Raw genomic sequence first — 24,558 nt, 5'->3', positions numbered from 1 at the left:
TTATTATTTTTAAAAAGTGATTTTAACGCGACAAAGATGTTCGCGGAGGAGCTGGAAGCCTTGAGGGAGCGAAACAAACACTTAATGAACCAACTGAGGCTGCGGAGGGAAAGTCTGGAGCGGCTGAGCGGCTGGAAGGAGAACCGCAAGAGGGAGAGAGAAGACGAGGCGGAGGAGGAGAGGAGGAGGCCGGGGGAGGAGGAGAGGAGGAGGCCGGAGGAGGAGGAGAGAAGGAGGCCGGAGGAGGAGGAGAGGAGGAGGCCGGGGGAGGAGAGGAGGAGTGGAGGCCGGAGGAGGAGGAGGAGGTGACTGTGGTCCGAGGACACGGCGGCCCTGCCCGGGCAGCCCTCGCTAAACCATCCGTGAGATTTGCTGGTAAATAAACAGCTTGTTTACAACATAAGTTACAGGTTATGAAAATTCAGATTATAGCTCTTAATGCAGAAAAAGAACCGGTTGTTTATGTTAAAGGCTCAAATTACATAAAATCTACTGTCTGAAGGTGTTCCAGCAGTACTGACCGTCCCCACACCTTTCAGTGTTTAGCCAATCAGAAATCAAACCCTATATAGTGTCATGGGGGGGTTCAGCCAATCACAATCAAGGTAGGCTCTCCCCCTTTGACTCCTCCCACAATCAGGCAGCTCTGCTCTGGCACATGGCGCCACGAGAGGAAGTACTTCCTCCATCTTCCCATAGATGGGCGGAGCCAGTCCAGCTCACACAGACACAGCAGATTGTGAATGCAGCGTTGCAAAACTGGATAATAATAAAAAGTAAAGCTATATAATTGTGTTATTTGCTCTGTCTCTTCGTCAGACATTCCCGAGGACCAAGCGGACGTCCAGCAGTCCACCTCTGTCTCGGTCCACACCACGTCCTGCCGGGGACGTCCCAGTGGACGACGGGTCAGGATGTGACGTTATTCCTGAAATCACTCTGCTTTATTTAATTACGATTGTAGAGTCTAATTCTATAATTGTCTTCTTAAACAGTCAGTTTATACTTTTATGACTATGTCTTAAAAATGACAGAAGTGAAGCAGGTTGCTTCTTTTTTATATATATATATATATATTTATTGAGTTTTTTACTTTAACAAGGCAAATTAGATCACAGTAGAAATACAGGAACAAATATTGCTTGATTAGCATCCATACAATTAAATATCAAGGTGCCTTAAGAACAAATAATATTCCTTAAAGTATTTTTGAAAAATATTATGAAAAAGCAATACACAAATCCAAACAAAACAACAACAAAAACAGAACAAAACAGACTCACAAAGGGGTTATAAAGTTGTTTAACAATATGTGAATGTCCACCTAATCTTACATCGTCCACATAAATTGGCGATATTAGGGATATTAGGATAAAATCCCAACAAATTGCAGGTTACTTCTTTATACACTGTGCTCATTTTTCTTGTTTTTCTTATTTAATTTGTTTTTTTAGAGCGTTTTGCAGAGTCGCGTCCGGTTCCAGCCTGACGAGTGTGACGACGTCCCCGTAGCCGACCGGCGCCGCTCGCAGCCGCTACTGGGATACGACTGGATCGCAGGTACACCGTAGAACCAAAGATAAATAAACTGATTTAAAGGTTTCCCTCCCTGAGACATGAAGTGAAATCTGTTTGTTAATAAATCTCCCTGAGAGATCGGTTTGTTTTACTGGTTGACAAGTTGTTGTTGAACCGGTGGACTTCGGTGGCGAGACGCCCGCCTCTTGTTTAAAAGCTTCACGTTCAGTATTTTCTACAGCCTCAAGACACAAACCAGATGTGAAAGGAGAATATTCTATTCAGGAAAAAATATAAAAGATGTCATGCAAATCGTGGAGAATGAACTCCAGAAGATTAGGAAATGGTTCAATGCAAATAAATTGTCCCTAAATATCAGCAAAACTACATTTATGGTTTTCTGTAGTGAAAAGAAATATGTTGAAACGTCATTGTTTATTACCGGGTTCCTAGGTATTACGATTGATGAACATTTGACATGGAAATCACATATTAATAATGTCAAAGTAAAGGAATCCCAAATAACAGCTGTGTTGCATAGAGTCAAAGATTCTCTAAATAAGAGGCTTTGTTTTTGTTGTATAACTCGTTGATTGTTCCATATCTGACCTGTTGTATTAAAGTGTGGGGAAACGCCTGTAAAACACATTAATCCAATTTTTCTTCTCCAGAAAAGAGCGATTAGAGTCGCTAGTGGAAGTGGTTACAGAGACCATACTGATCCTTTATTTAGACGACTAAAAACACTGACATTTAAAGATTTAGTGGAGTAGAACCTTCTAAAAACCATGTTTAAAGCTCATCTGGAAAGTTTACCGAACAAATTTGCAAAACAGATTGGCCAAGAGAAAAAGTAGATATGAACTGAAAGGAACTGAGGTTTTTTACAAAACCCAGGTTTCAATCGGCCGTAATGGAAAAATGCATCTCAATGGAAGTGGAACCGTCTTGATTGTAAAATTAAAACTTCTAAATCCATTGATGTGTTTAAGAAACTTGTTAAATTGTCAATGTTACAGAAATACGACACTGCGGAGGAGCAGATCAACCTTATTTGTGTATTTTGTGGGGGTTTTTTTGCAAAACAAAAAGTATTATTCATGAAGTGTTGACGTTTTAATGGATTTTCCCGTTTGAGCTTTTTTTTGTTTTTAATAAAAAAAAAAAAAAAAGACATTTTAAAATACATTACAGTCATTCCAATGTGCTTTTATAGAGAAAATAGAAAAGCCCAACATCCACATGAGCAGCAGGTTTGTTTGTGACTGTGGAAAGAAAAACTCCCCCAACAGGGAGAAACTTTATAGGAGAGGAGAGGAAAGACAGAGAAAGACTTGGTGGGGAGAAACATACAATACCCTTGTTAGTGCTACATACATTTCTTTTCTTTTTTCCCCCCATTATAATACAATAATCACAGTGATCTAAATATTTTCCAACTGCCATGAGATGAAACCAGCCTGAGCAACAACAGAGCAAAAACCAAAATAATCACAACAATGATAACAAAAGCAAAAACAAAAGGACACAAAACAAAGAACAAAAAAAAGAAAAGAGAAAAACAAACAAAACGAAACACACAAAAAACAAACAAAAACAACAAAAAAACTAATCTCTTCTCCTCTCCTCTCCTCTCCTCCATCCTTCCACCCCCACCATTCCTCAGACTTCCTCCACCTCTGACTCTGGTTTCTACAAAGTTTCTCCTGTTGGGGGAGTTTTTCTTTCCACAGTCACAAACAAACCTGCTGCTCATGTGGATATGATGGGCTTTTCTATTTTCTCTATAAAAACACATTGGAATGACTGTAATGTATTTAAAAATGTGATTTTTTAAATAATTTTTTTTTTTTTTTTTAAAGGACATGTGACATCAAAGCAAAGCGTGACATCGGTGTGAATCACTGCACACGATTATCCATCGCTTTATTTCCTGTCTTCTCGCCTCAGCAGAGGGGTTGTCGCCTGTAGAACACCCAGATCGCCGATTCCTTTTTGTTTTTTTTCATTTTGTTTCCTAAAATCCCCGTCAGGAGTCCTGGAGGCCGACGACTCCTTGATGCGACGCCCCGACGACTTCTTCCACGACCTGCGCTCGTTCCGCTCGCTCCACAGCGACGAGTGCGTGACGACGGAACGCCTGCAGTGAGAGCCGCTCCTTAAATCCCGCCCATTATCCCTGTCACCCCCCCCCCCGATGGACGACGGCGTCATGAAGTGAGCGTTATTAATGGGCTCTCCTCGCAGGTTTCTTGAGGACGGCCTCTCCGGCTCGCCGCCGCCGCCGCTAGAAGACGACGGCGCCTCGCGAGCCGACGCTGACGCTCATCAGTGTGAGACGCTCGAATCGACACGTCCTCCTCTGCTGACGTCTCCATTCATTCATTTTCCTTATTTCCAACGTGTATATTAAAAAAATACGAAAGATTAGACAAGATAAGATAAGATAAGATAAGCCTTTGTTGATCTCACAAAGGAGAAATGTACTTGTTACCTTCTGCTCTTAAGGACTCTTGAGCAGGAAAGACAAGAAATGTGCAAACAGTTAGATAAGAATAGAGGAATCTTATATACAATGACTATCAAGAACTCTAAGGACCAAAAAATTTACAGTAAAGAGTAATAATGAATAAAATAAAATAAAATAGGACTAAAAAATAAGACAAAATCACAAACTATGAAAGTATAATAAGTTCTAACAGGAGCAAAATATACAGTAAGATGAAATACAAGAAAATTAAACTATGATGGGGGCAAAGTGTAGAATAAAGTACAATAAACATACTATAGTAAAAAATAATACCAGTGTTGGCAGGTTCAGTCCTAACAAGTGGTCAATTAGTGACGTAGATGAAGTGACGGCGATGCAGGGGTTATTGCACAAACTGTTGCATATTACTTTACATTCTTGTTGTACAGTCTAACGAAAGAAAGAAAAAGTAAAAAAAATAGCACATAACAAATCACATTATTGGAAAAAGGAGTGGGAAGAAGTACAAACCTCTTATTACCTATTGCAGTGTTTTTCAACCTTTTTTGAGCCGAGACACACTTTTTTCTTTGGAAACATCTGGAGTCACACCTCCACCTGGAAATGTTAAAAAGTTAAACTCTGTAGCCTCTATTAACAATATAAAGTCTTTCTCATCATAGTTTTATCAACAGGAATCAAGTAAATCCAGAAAAAAGTATTTCCATTCACTTTACATTTCACCGACAAAGTTCTGTGCTGCCCTCTAGTGGCGAAGAGTATTTATACAGGATTACTCTGCAACACACTGTCGCTGTGAGAGCAAAGGTTTTTTAGAAAAAAAATGTGAAATTGGATAATTTATAACAATCACCTGACTGGATCTCACACAGTGGTTGAAAAACACTGACCTATTGTTTAGCTTGTACACAGATACCCCTATAGTTACATAATACAGCTATATAAATATATGCCATATTTACACTTCATAAATATCTATATAAATATATAATTACAAAACAAATATACTACATACATATCCTTATAAATATATATACATATATATACACATACATACATTTACACACATAAAAAACTATCCACATATATATATATATATATATATATATATATATATATATATATATATATATATATATATATACTTAGTTACAATCAACACTAATCTATTGAGAGAGTATTCTATTTATGGAGACGTACATCCTCTTCTATATACTTTTTCACATATATTTGTTGTACCTTTCGTTTAATCAGATTCATATTTGCACTTCGTTTTATTTCTGTTCCACAAAGTCGCCGAGCAGCTCGATACGATATGATTTTAAAAAAAAAAATTTTAAGGCTTAAAAAAACAAAGTTTCCTAAACCTCCGCTGGACGTCTGCTTGTGTTTCAGGTACGTTCTCCTACAGGATCAACAGCAGGCTGTTCCCCGTCCCTCTTCGGCCCCGGGAGTCGTGTCCCGTCTGCAGGAGGCCCAAGTCCCTCCACCCCCACACGGCGGCCCGGCCGGCGCTGGTCAGGTACCGACGACGGCGCCTCAAACCTCAACCGTGTTTCCCCGACGCTCAGAATCCTTAACGGGTGAAAATCCGAGTGCCAGACGCTCTCAAGACGGTTAAATACAGTCAATTCTACACAAATACAGAAACATCTAATGATGTGATATTAATTTTCCTTTCACATTCGTCTTATTTGTTTCACCCTTTTGCCGTTCATAAGATACTTCTACCAGCGGTACCGCGGCAAGCCACTAGGGGGCGATAGCTGTGTTTTATTTCAACTGTTTTTTTTAATTAATTTTGCATCAATTATAAGCATCACACACAGCACATTGCACATTATAGACATTTATGTGGCCATAACAGAACACAGGCATCCAGCATAGGGCGTATAGGAACAAGCAACCCTTACAAAAAAATAAAAAAATAAATATAAATGAAACAAAAATAAATAAATAAAATAAAATTCAAAGGAGGTTACAAAATGCAACTAGATAGCTGTGTTTTAATCGGGGAAATTCACAGTTGCCATGGAGACGCTCCCTCGTCGCTACCGCACAGGCTAACGGCTAGCCAGCTCGCGCTGCTACACTAACGTGGCGTTAGAGAAGCTCTGCGCTCTACCGAGTGTAGCTCTACGTCAGAAACATATTCCAGAGTTATCAAAATTGCATTTTGTTTGTTTTTGTTTTGAACCAGAATATGAACTCGATGTTTCATAATGACAAGCAAGGTTCCATCATCGCAAAGCGTTTTCTGTATAAAGAGAATTTTCTATTCTGAGGCGTCGTCACAAAAGTCAGAGAGAACGACTGCTGTTTATTTTCAATTATCTTGTGTTCTTAATAAACGTACACACGAATGGAAAAAGGTGAAACGTGACGAGGAAGAAATATATACAAGCTGGACATATTTCAAAAATATCAGTTGGATGTGTAACTTCTTCAAATCAAACCTGAAGATTTAGTTTCCGTGACTTTCTTCCTCTACTTGATTTGCACGTATTTGTGGGATTGCAGGCGACTTTAATCGGGTGGAAATGTTTTACTGTCACATTTATTTAACTCTGTTTGGTGTTTGTGAAATATGACCTGTGGTTTAACAGTCGTTTTGATGTTCGGAGTTCTCGTCGCGTCGGCTTTGTGTCACTGCCGAGACGAACCTTCACAGCCGATGTTCCGGTGTTCCTCAGGGTCAGCCTCCCCCGCGGCGCCCTGCTGCCGCCCTACAAACACAAAGCTCACCGCCGATGCAGCTTCGACCCGTCTGACAGTCTGGGGTTACCGGCGGTGAGTCAGCAGGCGGCTGAACCTTTCCTTCATTCATCTAAATAATTCTCTCTTTTTTCTGTTTGTATGTTCAAAAGAAAGATAATTTAATTTATTTTATTTTATTTATTTATATGTTATCTATTTATTCATTTATGTATTAATTTATATTGACTTCTTGCAGCATTGGCAGTGCTATAAATTTTTTTATGTTTATATTTATTTATCTATTCATTCATTTATTTATTTTGACTTCTTGTAGCATTGACAGTGTTATAAATTTTTATGTATATATTTATTTATCTATTTATTTATCTATTCATTCATTTATTTATTTTGACTTCTTGTAGCATTGACTGTTATTTATTTATTTATTCATTTTATTTATTTATTTATTTAGACTTCTTGCAGCATTGGCAGTGTTACACATTTTCTTATGTATATATTTATTTATCTATTTATTTATCTATTCATTCATTTATTTATTTTGACTTCTTGTAGCATTGACTGTTATTTATTTATTTATTCATTTTATTTATTTATTTATTTAGACTTCTTGCAGCATTGGCAGTGTTACACATTTTCTTATGTATATATTTATTTATCTATTTATTTATCTATTCATTCATTTATTTATTTTGACTTCTTGTAGCATTGACAGTGTTATAAATTTTTATGTATATATTTATTTATCTATTTATTTATCTATTCATTCATTTATTTATTTTGACTTCTTGTAGCATTGACTGTTATTTATTTATTTATTCATTTTATTTATTTATTTATTTAGACTTCTTGCAGCATTGGCAGTGTTACACATTTTCTTATGTATATATTTATTTATCTATTTATTTATCTATTCATTCATTTATTTATTTAGACTTCTTGCAGCATTGGCAGTGTTATAAATTTGTATGTATATATTTATTTATCTATTTATTTATCTAGTCATTCATTCATTTATTAATTTTGACTTCTTGTAGCATCGACAGTGTTAGTAATTTTATTTATTCATTTATTTTGACATCTTGTGGCATTGACAGTGTTATTTATTTATTTATTTATTTATTTTCGTCATCCTCCAGCACTGCCTGTCAGGCTGGTCAAACACAGGTCAGACCGCCGTGCCGCCACCGAGCAGCCTGGACCTGCAGAGCAGCCTGGACCTGGAGGACCTGGAGGACCTGGAGGACCTGGAGGTGACGTAATTCAGACGTGTGAATTCATATATTATACAGACACTTTGACCAGCTTCACGTCAACAAACTCCAGCAGCAGCAAATAATAATAAGAATAATAAAGATTCAAAACAAGGTAAGATAAACTCATATGAGCAAAAATCCCAAAGAAAACAGACACAAAAAAAAAAAAATCTAACATTTTGAAGCTAATCAGCAGTGGGCCCAGTAAATAGCCCTGTGGAACTCCGCGGGTTGGTTAACTCAGACTGACAGTTAAACACAATTCAAATTAAAGTAGATCAAAGAGTTTACGTGTCAACGATGCGAGTTAACTTGAATAAAACTACATTTTCTGAGATAAACAGCAAAAACTATGTCATAGTATTTTTTTAAATGTACTTCTTCAGTTCTATAAATGCAACTAAAATGTGGGTTTGTCGACAATAATAATATTATAATAGTGTTTCAATAATAAAAGCTTCAGCGGTGAAGGTCAAAGACTCATTTAGTCTCTAATTCCCTTCCTGTTCAGTCGTTTACATGCTTTTAAAAGCACTTGGCACAGACGAATTATTATTATTTTGTTTTGTTTTGTTTTTTTCCCCTCCAGAATCTGCCTGAACCCAAAGCACCTGGTGACGGCGAGCAGACGGCGTCCCGCCTGGCTCGCCACGACTTCCAGCACTTCCCCGCCAGGAGAAGAGCCGGCGGCACGTCGGACCTCGTCTGAGGAAAAAAAAAAAAAAAATCCTCTTCGATCACGCCGCCGGCGCTTTTCCGTCAGTTTGAGGTGAATAAAATCGGGTTGAATCTCCTGCTGAGGGACTTGATGACGACGAGATGGATTTTATATTCAGGCTCCTGCAGCTTGTGAAGCAGCAGATCACCTGGTATTTAAACACACAGAGCATAAATATATATATTACAGATTGCAACACAGGGGAAGTCGGTTTGAATCGTGTGTGTGTGTGTGTGTGTGTGTGTGTGAGGCTAGGGTTAGCCTCTCACACTTCTGTTTTCGACTTCCTTTCAAACTTCCCCCCTGCAGGACTGAGACGGAGCAGAAGCTCTTTACAGGAAACCACCGGTAGCAGCCACTTATCATATTGCACACGGCCACTGCCCCCCCCCCCCCCCCCCCACACACACACACACGCGCCACCAGCTTTTTTTTTTTTTCCCCCCAGTGTGTGACTTTTATCAGGTCTGTATGAAGCCTCAGTCATTTGTTTTGAGCTTGGTGTCTGTTCAGTTCCTGTGGTCGTGATGATGATGATGATGATAATGATGATGGTGATGATCCTTATCAGAAGCATCAAAGGAAAGTTCCATCACTTATCGCAGAGCTCAGATGTTGGTGGTTTGAGATTTTACTACTGATTTTGTGTGAAAACGACTTTAAATGAGATTTACTTCATCTTTTTTTTTTCTTTTTCTTTTTGTAAACCAGTTTTCAATGATCAGATTGTGGAGATCAAGCTTGTCTGGGTCTGAAAACGATTTTATATATTTCTCTAAAGTCATGTGTGGTATTCAGGTATTCAGTAACATTAGTGACTGTTTCGCAAACAACTCGTCTTCTGCTTTAAATTAAGATGTATGTTTTTGTTTTTTGTTCTCGGGTGACATGGAAATAAACAATATCTTAATTTCTGATCCGATATTAGTGCACACTAACATTTAGCTTAATCAAACAATACATCTTATTAGTGTTTCCTCTAAACACATCCATCGGTTTAGTGTTTGAAGAAGAAAGTGTTTGTGGAGTAAAAAGGTCCCAGACAGTCTGGGAACTGTCACACATCTCTGGTCTTCTGGAAATGACTCACCGGTTCCAGAGCTTCAATTTGTTAAATCTGTGCTCCAGGAAAGTGAAAACAACAAAATGTCTTTTAAAGATGGTTTTCACCCCACCCCCCCACCCCTGAAACTCAGGATATTTACTGGCTGTGATAAACAGAATGTAATGTGGCTGCTGCTCGCGTACCGAAGAAGTGCTGAGGATGTGGGAGGGGAAACTTTATCGTGAAATGTCAACAACTCTGATGGGAACCAAGAGCAGAGCACCGGTGTGTCGACTTGGCCACGAATGTACACGGTGCCGCAAAATTAACTGAAACAGGAAGAGAACTTTTTATTTTGTTTTTCGAGTGCTGCTTCCGTTTTCGGGTTCCAGCGCTTCTGGGTGACGTCACGTATTTATAGTGGAATTCTGTTATAAGTTGCGGTTCGCCGCCTCGCTTCACAGTGAGACAAAGTCCCTGGTTCGAATCCTGATCCGTTAAGAAAAAGGAGAGTTCACACTGCCGCAGCGGACGCAGGGACGACGGTGCAGTTAGACTGCCGGGCCACTAGGGGGCGCGCTGTTGCTGGATTCTGTAATGAAACTACACAGATATATGCAGCGAACAAAACGCTATAAACGTGAAGAAAATGGAGGGAACCAGACATCCATGACGCATCGGAGGCTATCGGGGGTGAGTCCCAACTATTAAACGACCGATATGGAGGATAAAACTAGAAAACAGACCGCGAGTCAGACCACTGCCGGGCCGCCATGTTTGTTTACAAGTGGACGAGCAGAAGGAAGGGGAGAGGCGTGCGCATGCGCAGTGGGAGCGCTCCGGAGCCTCCAGCAGTCTCTGCAGGAGCGAATAGATAGATAGATAAATAGATAATTACTTTATTCATCCCCGAAGGGAAATTGTTTTGTTGCAGCAATCTGGTACATAGAATATTATAAAATACAATAGAATAGAAATATAGGTAAAAAATAGAAATATCTGGGTATAAGACATAAAGTAAAACACAGAACGGAACATGGGCACTTAGAAATAAGCAGGAGATAAAAGCAAGATAAATAAATAGTAAGGTGCAGTGGCAGAGCCACTAGAAGTAGGCATTATATAATAATAATAACAATAATACACATAATAACAATGTGTAATAGTGTATAATACTCGTGTATAGTACTACTAATAATGGTAGCAATAATATAACAATATGGTAGCAATAAAATAATAACAATCTCTCTCTCTATATATATATATATATCAGTAATAATAATAATAATACCAATAGTAATAGTATGCTTATAATAATAATAATACCAATGGTATTAAAGCGACCGTGAAACAATCTTTGGCCCGACTTCTTCCCTCCGGCCAAAAACATTCACGTGAGGAGAAGCGATGACGGCAGTCAGGAGTGTGTGTGGTGACCAAGTTGGATTAATTACGGCGACTGTCAAAATAAAACTACCACGTCCCAGGAGAACACGGAGTCGTGACGCGCTGCAGGCAACGCTGTTCTGATTGGCTCTACTGAGCATGTGCAGAAGAACTGTTGACTACGGTCGTGGTGTTTACATCCTGTTGCAGCGAGACGGAGGCTGAGCGTTTTCATAAAGTTGCATTTTCACCCGTCTTCGGTGGCGACGAGCCCCGTCGTCATGGAAACACGACGACAGTTTAGCATTTTCGCTCGGTCGGAGGCATCGTGCACATTTTCCGCTGTGACTCGTTTGACCAAACATAAACGCTCCGAGAAAAACAACTTTTTTTTTTACGAAACTTTTTTTCTTTGCAAAAAAAGTTTAGTCTGCAACTTTTAGTCCAGACAGTAGTAAAAAAAAAACAAGATTCAATACAGCAAAAAGTCCTCAGTTTCTTACTTTTGGTAGATTTAAATCTTGAAAATAAAACCTTTAACCGTCGACTTCCTGTTTTGGAAAGTGACCAGAAAAAGAAAAAGTGAACTCTGCATATTTTCCCGGTATTTATCTAAATGAGTCTCATGTTTCCTTTAATCACAGCATCCAAATAAATTCATAATGAATTATATAAAGAGACAATGAATGTGGACAAGTAAAGGATGATTCTTTTATTGAATGAACCCTTCATGCAAAATGTGTTCTGTTGTTTTTTTTTAGGTTTATTTCTTTTTCTTTTTCCTTCCAAGTGAAAAGTAGAAGTCTGGTGGCCGTTGTGAGCAGCTCAGTGAACGCGGGGTTACAGTTCGCCAGCGTTTCCTTCCTCCAAATTCTTGACTCAGTTCAAGGAAACTGCTCCTGTTTGCAAGAACATTGACCCGCCTTGTAAATGAAAAGAGAAAAAAAAAAGAGAAAGAAGAAGAAGATGAGTGTCGGAGAGCCGGCGGTGGAACGTTCTCCACAGTGACTCACCTCAGAACAGCCATGAGGGACAAGCTGCTGCTTCTGGTGCTGCTCAGTGTCCAACCTGCCGAGGTAAGGACCGTCTCCGTCCCCGTCCCCGTCCCCGTCCCCGTCTCCGTCCTGTGGACGGCGTGTCCTTCAGGACTGGATGCACTGAAGTGTGTGTGTTTATGTGAGTGCATGTGTGTGTTCGGGCTTCATCCTTTCCTCATCAGATTTAATCACATTTCTTTCTCTTTCTTTCAAACTTGTTTGGATCATGTGATTGTTTTATTTTTATGTTTCTGGAACTCACCGTGCCTCATTCCTGTTCCGCTCTGACCTTCGTCACCCGGAGTTTTTTAAAAACCTGCGTCAACATTTTATTTAGATAAGTGAAGCGTTGACTCTTTCTTGTTGCCGTGCAGTTTTTTCCTCCCCGGTGATGAATTATTTCAGGCGTGCAGCCAGCAGGAAAGAGAAACAATGTTTTATCTGAAAGCCTTCATGCCCTCCCTACATCCTCCACCTCCACCCCTCCACCCCCCTACACCTCCACCCCACCTCCACCTCTCCACCCCACCTCCACTCCTCTACCTCCACCCCACCTCCACCTCCACCCCCTCCACCTCCTCTACCTCCACCCCAACCCCCTCCACCTCTCCACCCCCCCTCCACCTCCACCCCCTCCACCTCCACCCCACCCCCCTTCACCTCCACCCCTCCTCCTCCACCCTCCACCTCCACCCCCCTCCACCTCCACCCCCCCTTCACCTCCACTCCTCCACCTCTCCACCCTCCACCTCCACCCCCCTCTACCCCTCCACCTCCACTCCCCTCCACCCTCCACACTCCCCCCTCCACCTCCACCCCCTTCACCTCCCCCCCTCCACCCTCCATCTCCACCCCTCCACACTCCACACTCCCCCCTCCACCTCCACCCCACTCCCCTCCACCTCCACCTCCACCCCCCTACACCTCCAGTCCACCCCCTCCACCCCCACCCCGCTCCACCTCCACCACCCCCCTCCACCTCCACCCCCTCTACCTCCACCTCCACCCCTCTACCTCCACCCCACCCCACTACACCTCCCCTCCACCTCCACCCCCTCCACACTCCCCCCTCCACCTCCACTTCCCTCCACCCCTCCACCTCCACCTCCCTCTACCCCTCCACCTCCACCTCCCTCTACCCCTCCACCTCCACCCCACCCCCCTTCACCTCCACCCCTCTACCTCCACTCCTCCACCCTCCACCCCCCTCCACCTCCACCCCCCCTTCACCTCCACTCCTCCACCCTCCACCTCCACCCCCCTCTACCCCTCCACCTCCACTCCCCTCCACCCTCCACACTCCCCCCTCCACCTCCACCCCCTTAACCTTCCCCCCTCCACCCTCCATCTCCACCCCTCCACACTCCACACTCCCCCCTCCACCTCCACCCCACTCCCCTCCACCTCCACCCCCCTACACCTCCAGTCCACCCCCTCCACCCCCACCCCGCTCCACCTCCACCACCCCCCTCTACCTCCACCCCACCCCCCTACACCTCCCCTCCACCTCCACCCCCTCCACACTCCCCCCTCCACCTCCACTTCCCTCCACCCCTCCACCCTCCACCGCCACCCCCACCCCCCCCCCCCTCCACTGACCACACTAGAAGCCTTGTGCTTTAGAAGAGAGGTCGTCTCTGCCGCCGCCTCCGTTTCCTGTAAAGCGAGAAACGCTCAGCGTTTGTCTGCGGGTTTCTGTTTCTCTTGTCGCTGGAGGATCCAGGCCGGTCGCACCGGAGAGGCGTGAGCCGCCGCCGCCGCCGCCGCCGTGGCGCCGTGGCGCCGCACCGTCCTGAGGCCCGGGACCTGTGATGCTCCACTGCTTCACAGCTCCCCGGCCTCCTTCAGAGAAACCTGTCGAAAAGAAACAAACACAAAATGAAAACATCACTGAGTCGCTTCTGCAGCCAATCATGAGGGCTGTTTCCTAATGGGGCCTCCTGTCTCCTTTCCTAGCCACCTTTCCTTAACCCCCTGGATGACGTCACGGGGTTAAGGAAAGGTGCTAGGAGTCGTCCTGAAGGAAAGGTGCTAGGAGTTGTCCTGAAGGAGTTAAGGAAAGGTGTTAGGAGGTAGGAGGGACTGTTAGGAGATAGGAGGAACTGTTAGGAGATAGGAGGCATTATTAGGAGACAGGAGGGACTGTTAGGAGATAGGAGGAACTGGTAGGAGATTGGAGGAATTATTAGGACATAGGAGGGACTGTTAGGAGACAGGAGGGACTATTAGGAGATAGGAGGGACTGTTAGGAGATAGGAGGGACTGGTCGGAGATAGGAGGGATTATTAGGACATAGGAGGGATTATTAGGAGATAGGAGGGACTGTTAGGAGACAGGAGGGACTATTAGGAGACAGGAGGGACTGTTAGGAGATAGGAGGGATTGTTAGGAGGTAGGAGGGACTGTTAGGAGGTAGGAGGGACTGTTAGGAGACAGGAGGGACTGTTAGGAGATAGGCGGGATTGTTAGGAGGTAGGAGGGACTGTTAGGAGGTAGGAGGGACTGTTAGGAGACAGGAGGGACTATTAGGAGATAGGAGGGACTATTAGGAGACAGGAGGGACTATTAGGAGATAGGATGGACTATTAGGAGACAGGAGGGACTATTAGGAGACAGGAGGGACTATTAGGAGACAGGAGGGACTATTAGGAGACAGGAGGGACTATTAGGAGACAGGAGGGACTATTAGGAGATAGGAGGGACTATTAGGAGATAGCGGGGACTGTTAGGAGACAGGAGGGACTGTTAGAAGATAGGAGGGACTGGTAGGAGATAGGAGGGATTATTAGGACAGGAGGGATTATTAGGAGATAGGAGGGACTGGTCGGAGATAGGAGGGATTATTAGGACATAGGAGGGATTATTAGGAGATAGGAGGGACTGTTAGGAGATAGGAGGGACTGTTAGGAGACAGGAGGGCCTGTTAGGAGACAGGAAGGACTATTAGGAGACAGGAGGGACTGTTAGGAGATAGGAGGGACTATTAGGAGACAGGAGGGACTGTTAGGAGATAGGAGATGAAAGATATTTGTGTTTGAGTGGAAGTCAGATTTCCTCCGAGAGATTCAGGAAACAGTCCGAGACACAAAGTAGCTGACTTCACAATAAAGCTGTGAGGAGAACTGCTGCTCTGCTTTCATCGCCGGCGACCTGGAAATGACTTCAGGCTTGTATTTAAAAGCTAATCGGTCACAGCAGCAGCTCCTCCCCCCAGAGCAGACGCCTGCCAAGCCCCAGCTGGTCCCGGTGATCTGTCAGCATTGTGTCTTCAGGCGTCCTCCGGGCCCTACCGGGTCGACGCAGAGGGACGATGTCGCGATGCGGAGAAGGAATACCAGCTGCCCGGTTCCTCCCTGTGCTGCAAGAGGTGCCGTCCTGGTGAGTGGGACACACTGCAGCCTCCTCCACCTCCGCCTGGCCTCCTCCACCTCCGCCTGGCCTCAACAGAACCGCTGGAATCGTCCCAAAACTGTGAAAGTCACACAGGGATTTATCTCATTTATGACTATTTAATGTGAAAAATTCAGCTGTAAAAAAATTGAACCGCAAAAAAAATTCTGCGGAAAAAAAAAAAATTCAGCCACAAAAACAAATTCTGCGGGAGAAAAAGAATTCAGCCGCAAAGACAAATTCCGCTGTGAAAAATTCAGCTGCAAAAAAGTTCAGCTGCAAAAAAATTCACCTGCAAAAAAAAATTTCAGCCACAAAAACAAATTCAGCTGCAAAAAATTCAGCTGCAAATAAAATTCAGCTGCAAAAAAATTCAGCTGCAAAAACATATTCAGTTGCAAAAAAAATTCACCTGCAAAAAAATTCAGCTGCAAAAAAAATTCACCTGCAAAAAAATTCAGCTGTAAAAAAATGTAACCGCAAAAGAAAAATTCAGCTGCAAAAAAATTCAGCTGCAAAATAAATTCAGTTGCAAAACAGCCAGAATATCTGTCATCAGGACGATGCAATCGATACCTGTTCACCCAACATACAATTTACTTCCATACCCCCCCCCCCCTCCTCCCCTCCTCCTCCCCCCCTCCTCCTCCTCCGTCGTCGTCGCTGCAAGTACGAGTCTGTTCTTTCCCCAGAACAGTGAAAAGTGAAATGAATGATGTTTGTGACAGCGCCTCCCTGGACGTTACAGGACAGTTCCTGAAGCGCCAGTGTTCAGAGACCAGCGACAGCGACTGTGTGGACTGTGGCCCGGGGCTCCACATGGAAACATGGAACTACTACAAAAACTGCTTCATCTGCACCAAGTGCAAAGAAAGTCAGTCCTTTAATGTGTCATCACCTGTTTTCTTTAATGTTTCATCACCTGTTACCTTTAATGTGTCATCACCTGTTTTCTTTAATGTTTCATCACCTGTTACCTTTAATGTTTCATCACCTGTTTTCTTTTGGCATGTTTGATTACTTTTTTGTCTTTTGGTTTGTTTTTTTAGGTTTGATTAGGTTTTTTGTTGTTGTTTTATTATATTTGATTAGTTTTTGTTGTTGTTTTTATTTGTTTTATTATATTATATTAATTGTTTGTGGTTTTTAGTCTTTTGGTTTGTTTTTTTTTATGTTTGATTAGTTTTTTGTTATTTTTTGGGGTGTTTTATTATATTTTATTAGTATTTTTGTTGTTTTTTGTCTTTTGGTTTGGTTTTGTTATGTTTGATTAGTTGATATTTGCTTTTTGTCTTTTGGTTTGTTCTGGGTTTTTTTTGGTGTTTTATTATATTTTATTAGTTTTTTGGTTTTTTTTGTCTTTTGGTTTGGTTTTTTTATGTTTGATTAGTTGTTGTTTTTTTGGTGTTTTATTATATTTTATTAGTTTTTTGGTTTTTTTGTCTTTTGGTTTGGTTTTTTTATGTTTGATTATTATTATTTTTTGTTATATTTTATTAGTTTTCTGTTTTTTTGTGGTTTTTAGTCTTTTGGTTTGTTTTTTTTATGTTTGATTAGTTTTTTTTTTTTTTGGTGTTTTATTATATTTTATTAGTTTTTTGTCTTTTGTGGTTTTTAGTCTTTTGGTTTGTTTTTTTTATGTTTGATTACTTTTTTTGTCTTTTGGTTTGTTCTTTTTTTTGGTGTTTTAGTAAATGTTATTAGTTTTTTGTCGGGGTTTTTTGCTGTTTTGATTTTTGTTGTTGTCTTGTTTTTTTTGTTGTGTGTTTCATTTTCTTGTTTGTCTGTTTTCCTCTTATTTTATTTACTTATGTTCCTCCCGCGTCTTCAACCACTGCAGTTTTGAAAGGAAGTGATAAAAGTCATTAAATGTCGTGATGTCATACTTTAACTTTACACTCCACTTCACATTTTGCTATTTTGCACAACGACAAAAAAAAAGAGGGCGGGACGTTTGTCTTGTTGACTTCTAGTGACTCCAGGCTTGTTTTCCTTTTTGCTGAAGTACATTTTTAATGTGCATTGCAGTTTTTTGAACGTGTTCACACGTGACTTCCACTTTGCAAGACGCAGCTTTAACTTACGTTGGAAGGAAGACTTGATCATTGCATCTCTATTAATATTCCTGTTTTTAACACGCCGCATTTATTTTCCTGTCCAATTTTATTTTGTTTTGTCTTTTGGTTTGCTTTTGTTATATGTTATTTATTATTTTTGCTGTTTTGTTTTTGGTTGTCTTGTCTTGTTTGTTTTACTTTCTTGTTTGTCTGTTTTCTTCCTATTTTATTTACTTATATTCCTTATATACCTGCGTCCTGAATTAATTTTCTCACTTCAGTGTGGGACGAGACAAACGGACAATCGTGGACGTTTATGAAGGACGTAGGAGCAAAACTGGGCTCATTGGATTTTATCTTTTATTTTTATTTCCCCTCTGATCTCAACCTGTATTACATTGAACGACCCTGTTAATTCTCCAGCCTTTCCGCCACACACACCTTTTTTTATCCCCCGCCGTAGCCGATAGGCCCCGAAGGGGGATCTTGAAACAGTCTCCGTACGTCCGTACGTCCGTCCGTACGGACGTACGGACGGACGTTTCTACCTATATCTCGGCAACCCCTGGGCCCACAGTGACCAAACTTCACATGTGGATATATCTCAGAGGGGGAAGGGATACTATGGTGACCTTGACCTAATTTGCATATTAAGTAGGCCACAGGGTCACGAAGTGCTTAAAAACACATTTTGGGCTCTGGAGGCCTAGGTTTTTGAGCTAGGGCTCTGAAATGTTATACACACATGATACACACTCCAGGGATAACCTCCAGTACACCAAGTGACCTGACCTTGACCTTGAAGATTGGTAGGGTCTGAAGTTTGCTCGTCATGGTGGCACAATACATGTATTTTCATATAAACATTTCTCCTCATTTCTCAGCAGTTCCTGGGCCCACAGTCACCAAACTTCACACATGGACACTCCACCTGGGGAGAAGGGGCACCATGGTGACCATGACCTCATTTGCATATCAGGTCACAGGGTCACTAAGTGCATAAAAACACCTTTTGGGCTCTGGAGACGTATTTTGACATAGCTTATGAAGAAGACCTTTCAGATTCTACATAATGATCTACTAGGACCCATGGAACACCCTCTAGTGTACCAAGTGTGCTGCCTTAGAGCTGGCTTTGTGAGAAAATATAAAGCCCTCCGGCGGGGGATTAGCCCAGCAACGGCCTTCTTGTTTTGTTTTGTTTTCCTTCTGTTAAAAAAAAGTGAAAACACTTGGAATAACCCGAGAAAAATCCACAAAGTGGTTCATCGGGTTTTTATGCACATTTTGTTCATTGTGCCAATATTTCTGCACCTCTTTTAATTTTGGACGTAACTTAAAAAAAACCCAGGAGTTGCATGAGAAACACGTTGTCGTGTGGTTGTGTGCAGACAAAGGCCTCCAGTACGCTCAGAGATGCTCGTCGGACAGAAACGCCCGGTGCGTCTGCCAGCCGGGGAAGTTCTGCAGGATGGGCTTTGACGATCCGTACTGCAAAGACTGCATCGGGTACCGGACCTGCAGGGTGGGATCCGGAGTCTCCAGACCAGGTACAGACCGCCTCCCCGTGGTCTTCGTCGTCTCTTCGCTGATTAAAGAAAGTGGCAGTCAGACTCATGTATTTCATACGCTAACTCAAAAGAAGTTGATACAACACAAAGAAGGAAAATGTTCAAACTGTTTATTTGGTGTAAAAAATAAAAGTCCAGTGAGAAAGAATTATTCTACTATGTAAGTGGATCTTTCCCATCCGATTTCAGCTTTTTCACTTCGTCTTTCGTCTGAAAGACATTAAGGTTTGGTTCGGCCAGGATTTTTTTTAAAACTGAATGAGGGAAAAACCCAAATGATGGTATTTGGATCTCGAAAATGATTTGCAGCAGCCTCGGCGTCACCATAGAAAGTGATTTTAGATTTGATAAACAGATCAATGGCGTTTTTAAAATCGGGCTTTTAGCATCTTCAACTTTTATCCAAGGTTTAGCCGTTTTTATCTTTGAATGTTTTTGAGCAAGTCGTGCACGCTTTTATTTCCGGCTCCCTGTTAATTTTAGAATTGATTTTAAAATGCTGTTGTTTGTTTTTAAAACGTTGAATCGACTGGCCCCTCAGTACATTACTGAGCTCACTGTGGACTGTTTTAAATCGTGTCTTAAAACCCACTTTTTTAATCAGGCTTTTAGCGCCGCGTGAGTCGCGTGGTCCCGTGTCTTTTTATTTATTTTATTGTTCCTATTTATTTTAGTGCTTTTTAAGCGTTTTTATATTTCTATTTATTCTTTCAAATTGTTTTATTCTTATTTGTAGTTTTTTGAATGTGTTTGTAGTTTTTAATCCGTTTTAATTTTTATTTTATGGTTTTATGCTTATTTAGCGTTGAAGCTAATTTGCATTGTTTTAGTTTTGTTGTTTTTATGTGCAGCACTTTGGAAACGCTTTGTTGTTAAAATGTGCGATATAAATAAAGCGGATTGGAAATAAAGTGAGTTTAACTTGTGATCCGTGGCTCGCCAGCCTCGTTTTAGTTGTTTTAGCGTCCAGTGCTCGTAATTTGACCCCAGCCTCAATGTCTTGCTGGCTGCAGAAAACAAAAGATGCGGGTCGAGGATGTTGTCGTCAGTTTTTTCACTCCAGACTTTGGCGTCGGGACGTGAAAACGTTTTCCGCCGTTTCCTTTTCCAGGTTCGGCAGAATCAGACGTGACGTGCGAGCGATGTCCCGACGGGACGTTCTCCGACACCGACTCCACCAGCGACCGCTGCCGGCCGCACGCCAAGTAAGGCTCATCAGCAACTCACATCCAGTGGCGGCTCGCCATGCTTTTCTTTGGTCGCCGCTTCATTACCATGCAATTGCGGCCAACGCTAACTTGCTTTAAATACGGCGCGTTTCTAAACCACATTACAACAATCTTGCCTTGTTTCTGATTGGTGGACATAAACATTTCAATATTTAACTGTAACACAAGTTTATTCATCTATTACGTAATTTTTTTGAAAAAATTCTGCGGCGCCCTCTGTTGGCTGACGAGTGCGTACAGCGGGAGGAAACTCAGATGTTCTCCGATACTTGCAGCTGCAGCCGGAGCGCCGTCGTCAGACGAGGCGACGCCGCTTCAGACACGCTGTGCGAAGGTCAGACCGCGACGACGACGGCCGCCGCCGCCGCCGCAGAGCAGATGACTGCGACTGCGACTGCGACTGCGACTGCGACTGCGAGCGCCAGCGCAGTGGAGGGAGGCTGGGCCTCGGCGGCTCCGCCCACACCGGGCGGCACCACGCAGTTCGTCAGGCCTTCGCTTTCCCAGGAGAAGTTCCACCCGTCGACAGAGAGGGCGCCACCGAGCACACAGCCTGTTGGTCAACTCGGTGCCAGAGGTGTGAATCATAATCGTTTCAAATGGTTATTCTCCTCCTCCTCCTTCTTCTCCTCCTCTTCCTCCTCCTCCTCTTCCTTCTCCTCCTCCTCTTCCTCCTCCTCCTCTTCCTCCTCTTCCTCCTCTTCCTTCTCCTCCTCTTCCTCCTCTTCCTTCTCCTCCTCCTCTTCGTCCTCTTCCTCGTCCTCCTCCTCTTCCTTCTACTCTTCCTCTTCCTCGTACTCCTCCTCTTCCTTCTCCTCTTCCTCTTCCTCCTCCTCTTCATCTCCCTCTTCCTTCCCTTCCTCTTCCTCCTCCTCTTCTGCCTCCTCCTCTTCCTCCTACGCCTCCTCTTCCTCCTCCTCCTCCTCCTCTTCCTCCTCCTCCCCCTCCTCCTCCTCCTCCTCCCCCTCCTCCTGCTCCTCCTCACCCTCATCTCCTCCTCCTCTTCCTCCTCCTCCTCTTCCTCCCTTTCCTCCTCCTCCTCTTCCTCCCTTTCCTCATCCTCTTCCTCCGCCTCCTCTTCCTCTTCATCTCCTTCTTCCTCCTCTTCCTCTTCATCTCCTTCTTCCTCCTCTTCCTTCTCCTCCTCCTCCTCTTCCTCCTCCTCCTCTTCCTTCTCCTCCTCCTCCCCCTCCTCCTCCTCACCCTCACCTCCTCTCCTCCTCCTCTTCCTCCCTTTCCTCATCCTCTTCCTCCGCCTCCTCTTCCTCTTCATCTCCTCCTCCTCCTCCTCCTCCTCCTCACCTCCTCCTCCTCCTCCTCTGAGGTGTTTGTGTTTTACCTCCACCAGTTGGCGCCGTCAGTGGAGTGTTAGGAGTCGTCTTCCTCCTCGTCGTTCTCCTGCTGTTCTTCCTCTGCAGGCGAGTCTTCAGACGAGGTAACTGCCTGCCGGCGCCGGCGGCCATTAATCACGCCGCCGCGCTCCTTCATCCCCACACTGCGTCTGTCTACACTTACAGATCTGTAATGAGCAGCGTTTGTCAGCATCTTTATCGGGAACTGTTTGAATTTCAATCTCACCACTTCACGGCTTCCCTTTCTTTTCCTTTTTTCCCTAGACTCTGCAAGATTAGACGCCAAAGTCGATGCAAATGGAAACTGTCAGAGTGATGATAAAGTGAGTGAACTTCTTTTTTTTTTTCTTTGTCGGTGTGAACAAATAAACCGTGGGCTTCACTCGTTTCACACTTCAAGAAGAGCTACGTCATCAATTTAGCGCCTCTAAAAATGAGTGCTGTCAAAAATAACGCATTCATTTAATTAATGGATTTGAAATGTTTAATTCGTTAATAAGTAATTTTACGTAATTTAATTAACTTTTACTTTGAAAAGCCGAATTTTACAACCACAGATGTAATCCTGCATGCATAATGGCGGGTTGCCAGGTTGGCTGACCAGGAGCCACCAAACTGCTAAAACTGGAGGAAATACTGGGAAAATATAAATTCATAGTCTTTCTCTCGTTCTCCCCTGTATAGTGTGTGTGTGTGTGTGTGTGTGTGTGTGTGTGTGTGTGTGTGTGTGTGTGTGTGTGTGTGTGTGTGTGTGTGTTACAGTATATTATTGTAACTTTGTTCATGTAATAATAATAATTATACTTTGTAGAAATATTTTAATCCTCAAAATGGTGGACCTGCACTGAACGAAACCCAGACATATGTTGCTTATTTATTCATTTATGTTTTTTTTTTATTATTTTGCGAAACTTAGAGAGAAACAGTTTCACCAAAAGCTAAAAGGACGTTATAAAAATAGTCTTTTAATTTACATATAGTCTCTTTGTGTTGAGTTGATATTAAAGCCGTGGTTTCCCTCAATAAATATCATTACAAACAATGCGATTAATCGCAATTAATTACAGAAAGTTGTATAATTAATTAGTTTTGTTTTTTTTTATCAATTGACAGCACTACTAAAACTGCAAACAGTTTATTTGGTCGACGTTGGATGCGAGTCTATAATCCTTCCTCCTCGCAGCGACACGCCTGGTTTTACTTCTCCACTGCAGCTCGTCCTTTAGTGAGCAGTAATAAACGCTCCTATAGAATTAATTCCACCATCACATGTCGCATTTCTACTGTTTTTACCGCCATATAAATCCCTCCAACTTGTCACGTACAATACAAGTCGGTTAAAACTTATAATAAATATTTCCGTATAAATTAAGTCATTAGTCAGTTGAGGTGGTAAATACCATCTAAAGCTCTACAGGGAGCTCAATTTAATCCAACATACACAATTTAGCTCGTCTACTTGCGGAACACGTGAATGAAATTATAGTTTTTGTGTCAATATGTGACACAAAAACTTTGTATTTAGTCAGTTTTATGTTGTTGTTTTAACAACGTCGAGTCAAAATGTTTAATTATGATGATAAACTCGGAGAAACTGAGCTTTTCCCGTCTCTTCCTCCTGCAGATCAGTCCCATTTATTTGGGGGAATCTCAGCTGACAACCTTCACGGTGGCGTCGCCAGAACAGCAGTGTCTGCTGGGAACAGAGACGCTGCGCCGCAGTCCGAGCAGGAACTCCGGCCGAACTTTAGCCGGGGGCGACGGCCACGACGGCCACGAGTCCGTCCGCCCGCCACAGCCCACGTTGGTCTGCGACCGTCCTCACTCCGTTCTGTCAGAGCCCACGACTCTACTGTCCCACACGCCTCTGGGCCCCTCGCAACCTGGCGCCCCCTCATGGCCCGGCGCCTCCTCACAACCTGGCGCCCCCTCAGAGCCGCCATCACAACCCGGCGCCCCCTCGCAGCCGCCACCACAACCCGGCGCCCCCTCGCAGCCACCACCTCACCCCACCAGTCCGCAGATCTCCCGCCCCGTCACCCCCGGCCCCCACGTCAACGTCAGCATCACCTTGAACATAGCGAACGGCGCCTGCGGCGCCCCGTCCTGCTCGCACGCGGGCCCGACGCCAGCGGACCGCGATCTCCCCTTCGGCGAGGAAGAGGAGGGCGTCGGCGCGCCACGGCAGGAAGGAGGCAAGGAGTCGCTGGTGTCTGTGCAGGAGGGCGACGGCGGCCGTACGTGACGACTCGTCTGCGCTGAGGACTTGACTTGACGTTGTGGAAGACGCAACGGATTCACTGCGACGACGTGATGTGCGTTTTCTGCATGTACATAAAGTAAATAGATGAAGATGAAGATATTGTTTATCTTTTAATGACTCCTGAGCAACTGCGTAATGGAGGCCTGTAGAGAAATTTCACCAAAATAAATATTGCAACTGCAAATTGAGTGGTATTTGGTCTGGCTGCTGGAGTTACTGCTGCACAGACATTTTGGTTTTGCTCTGCAGAAAGAGTTTTTGCAGAATTCAGTGCAGCTGGAGCTCCAAAGTAAAAGCAGTATTTACCCATTTGTCTGTGTTTTCAGCAGGATTTTCAAAAACAATCCTCTCCTCCCCTGATACCACCCGAAGCCCCTTTTTGCAGGCTGGAATGCAGCTCTGAGATCGTCTGACGCGATTGATACCTCTGATATCCTCCACCTGACCTCACCTGTGGACGAGCCGGTTGCTTTTCCCGCGGACGCTGCTGACACCTGCTGGCCAATCCTGGGTACAGCAGGCATCCCTTC

At 43.3% G+C, this 24,558-nt stretch overlaps 2 protein-coding genes across 2 annotated transcripts; both read left to right on the top strand.

The window, feature by feature from the left end:
- The first annotated feature begins 278 nt into the window (after window positions 1-278).
- miip (migration and invasion inhibitory protein) lies at window positions 279-9,072 on the top strand. The gene is made up of 9 exons (XM_080494368.1): window positions 279-375; window positions 820-908; window positions 1,455-1,560; window positions 3,552-3,663; window positions 3,766-3,851; window positions 5,405-5,531; window positions 6,703-6,799; window positions 7,864-7,977; window positions 8,570-9,072. The coding sequence occupies exons 4-9, from the start codon at window positions 3,578-3,580 to the stop codon at window positions 8,687-8,689; spliced, it is 630 nt and encodes a 209-aa protein (XP_080350494.1). The 5' UTR covers window positions 279-375; window positions 820-908; window positions 1,455-1,560; window positions 3,552-3,577; the 3' UTR covers window positions 8,690-9,072.
- Window positions 9,073-12,074: 3,002 nt separating this feature from the next.
- On the top strand, window positions 12,075-24,198 carry tnfrsf1b (tumor necrosis factor receptor superfamily, member 1B). The gene is made up of 9 exons (XM_080495314.1): window positions 12,075-12,205; window positions 15,439-15,544; window positions 16,305-16,430; window positions 19,005-19,163; window positions 20,296-20,389; window positions 20,689-20,990; window positions 21,762-21,848; window positions 22,030-22,088; window positions 23,390-24,198. Exons 1-9 carry the CDS (start codon window positions 12,155-12,157, stop codon window positions 24,008-24,010), a joined length of 1,605 nt encoding a protein of 534 aa, XP_080351440.1. The 5' UTR covers window positions 12,075-12,154; the 3' UTR covers window positions 24,011-24,198.
- Window positions 24,199-24,558: the final 360 nt, after the last annotated feature.

Source organism: Blennius ocellaris (assembly GCF_963422515.1).
Source record: "Blennius ocellaris genome assembly, chromosome: 4".
In the NCBI taxonomy this organism is placed as follows: domain Eukaryota; kingdom Metazoa; phylum Chordata; class Actinopteri; order Blenniiformes; family Blenniidae; genus Blennius; species Blennius ocellaris.
This window is presented reverse-complemented; position numbering and strand designations above follow the sequence as displayed.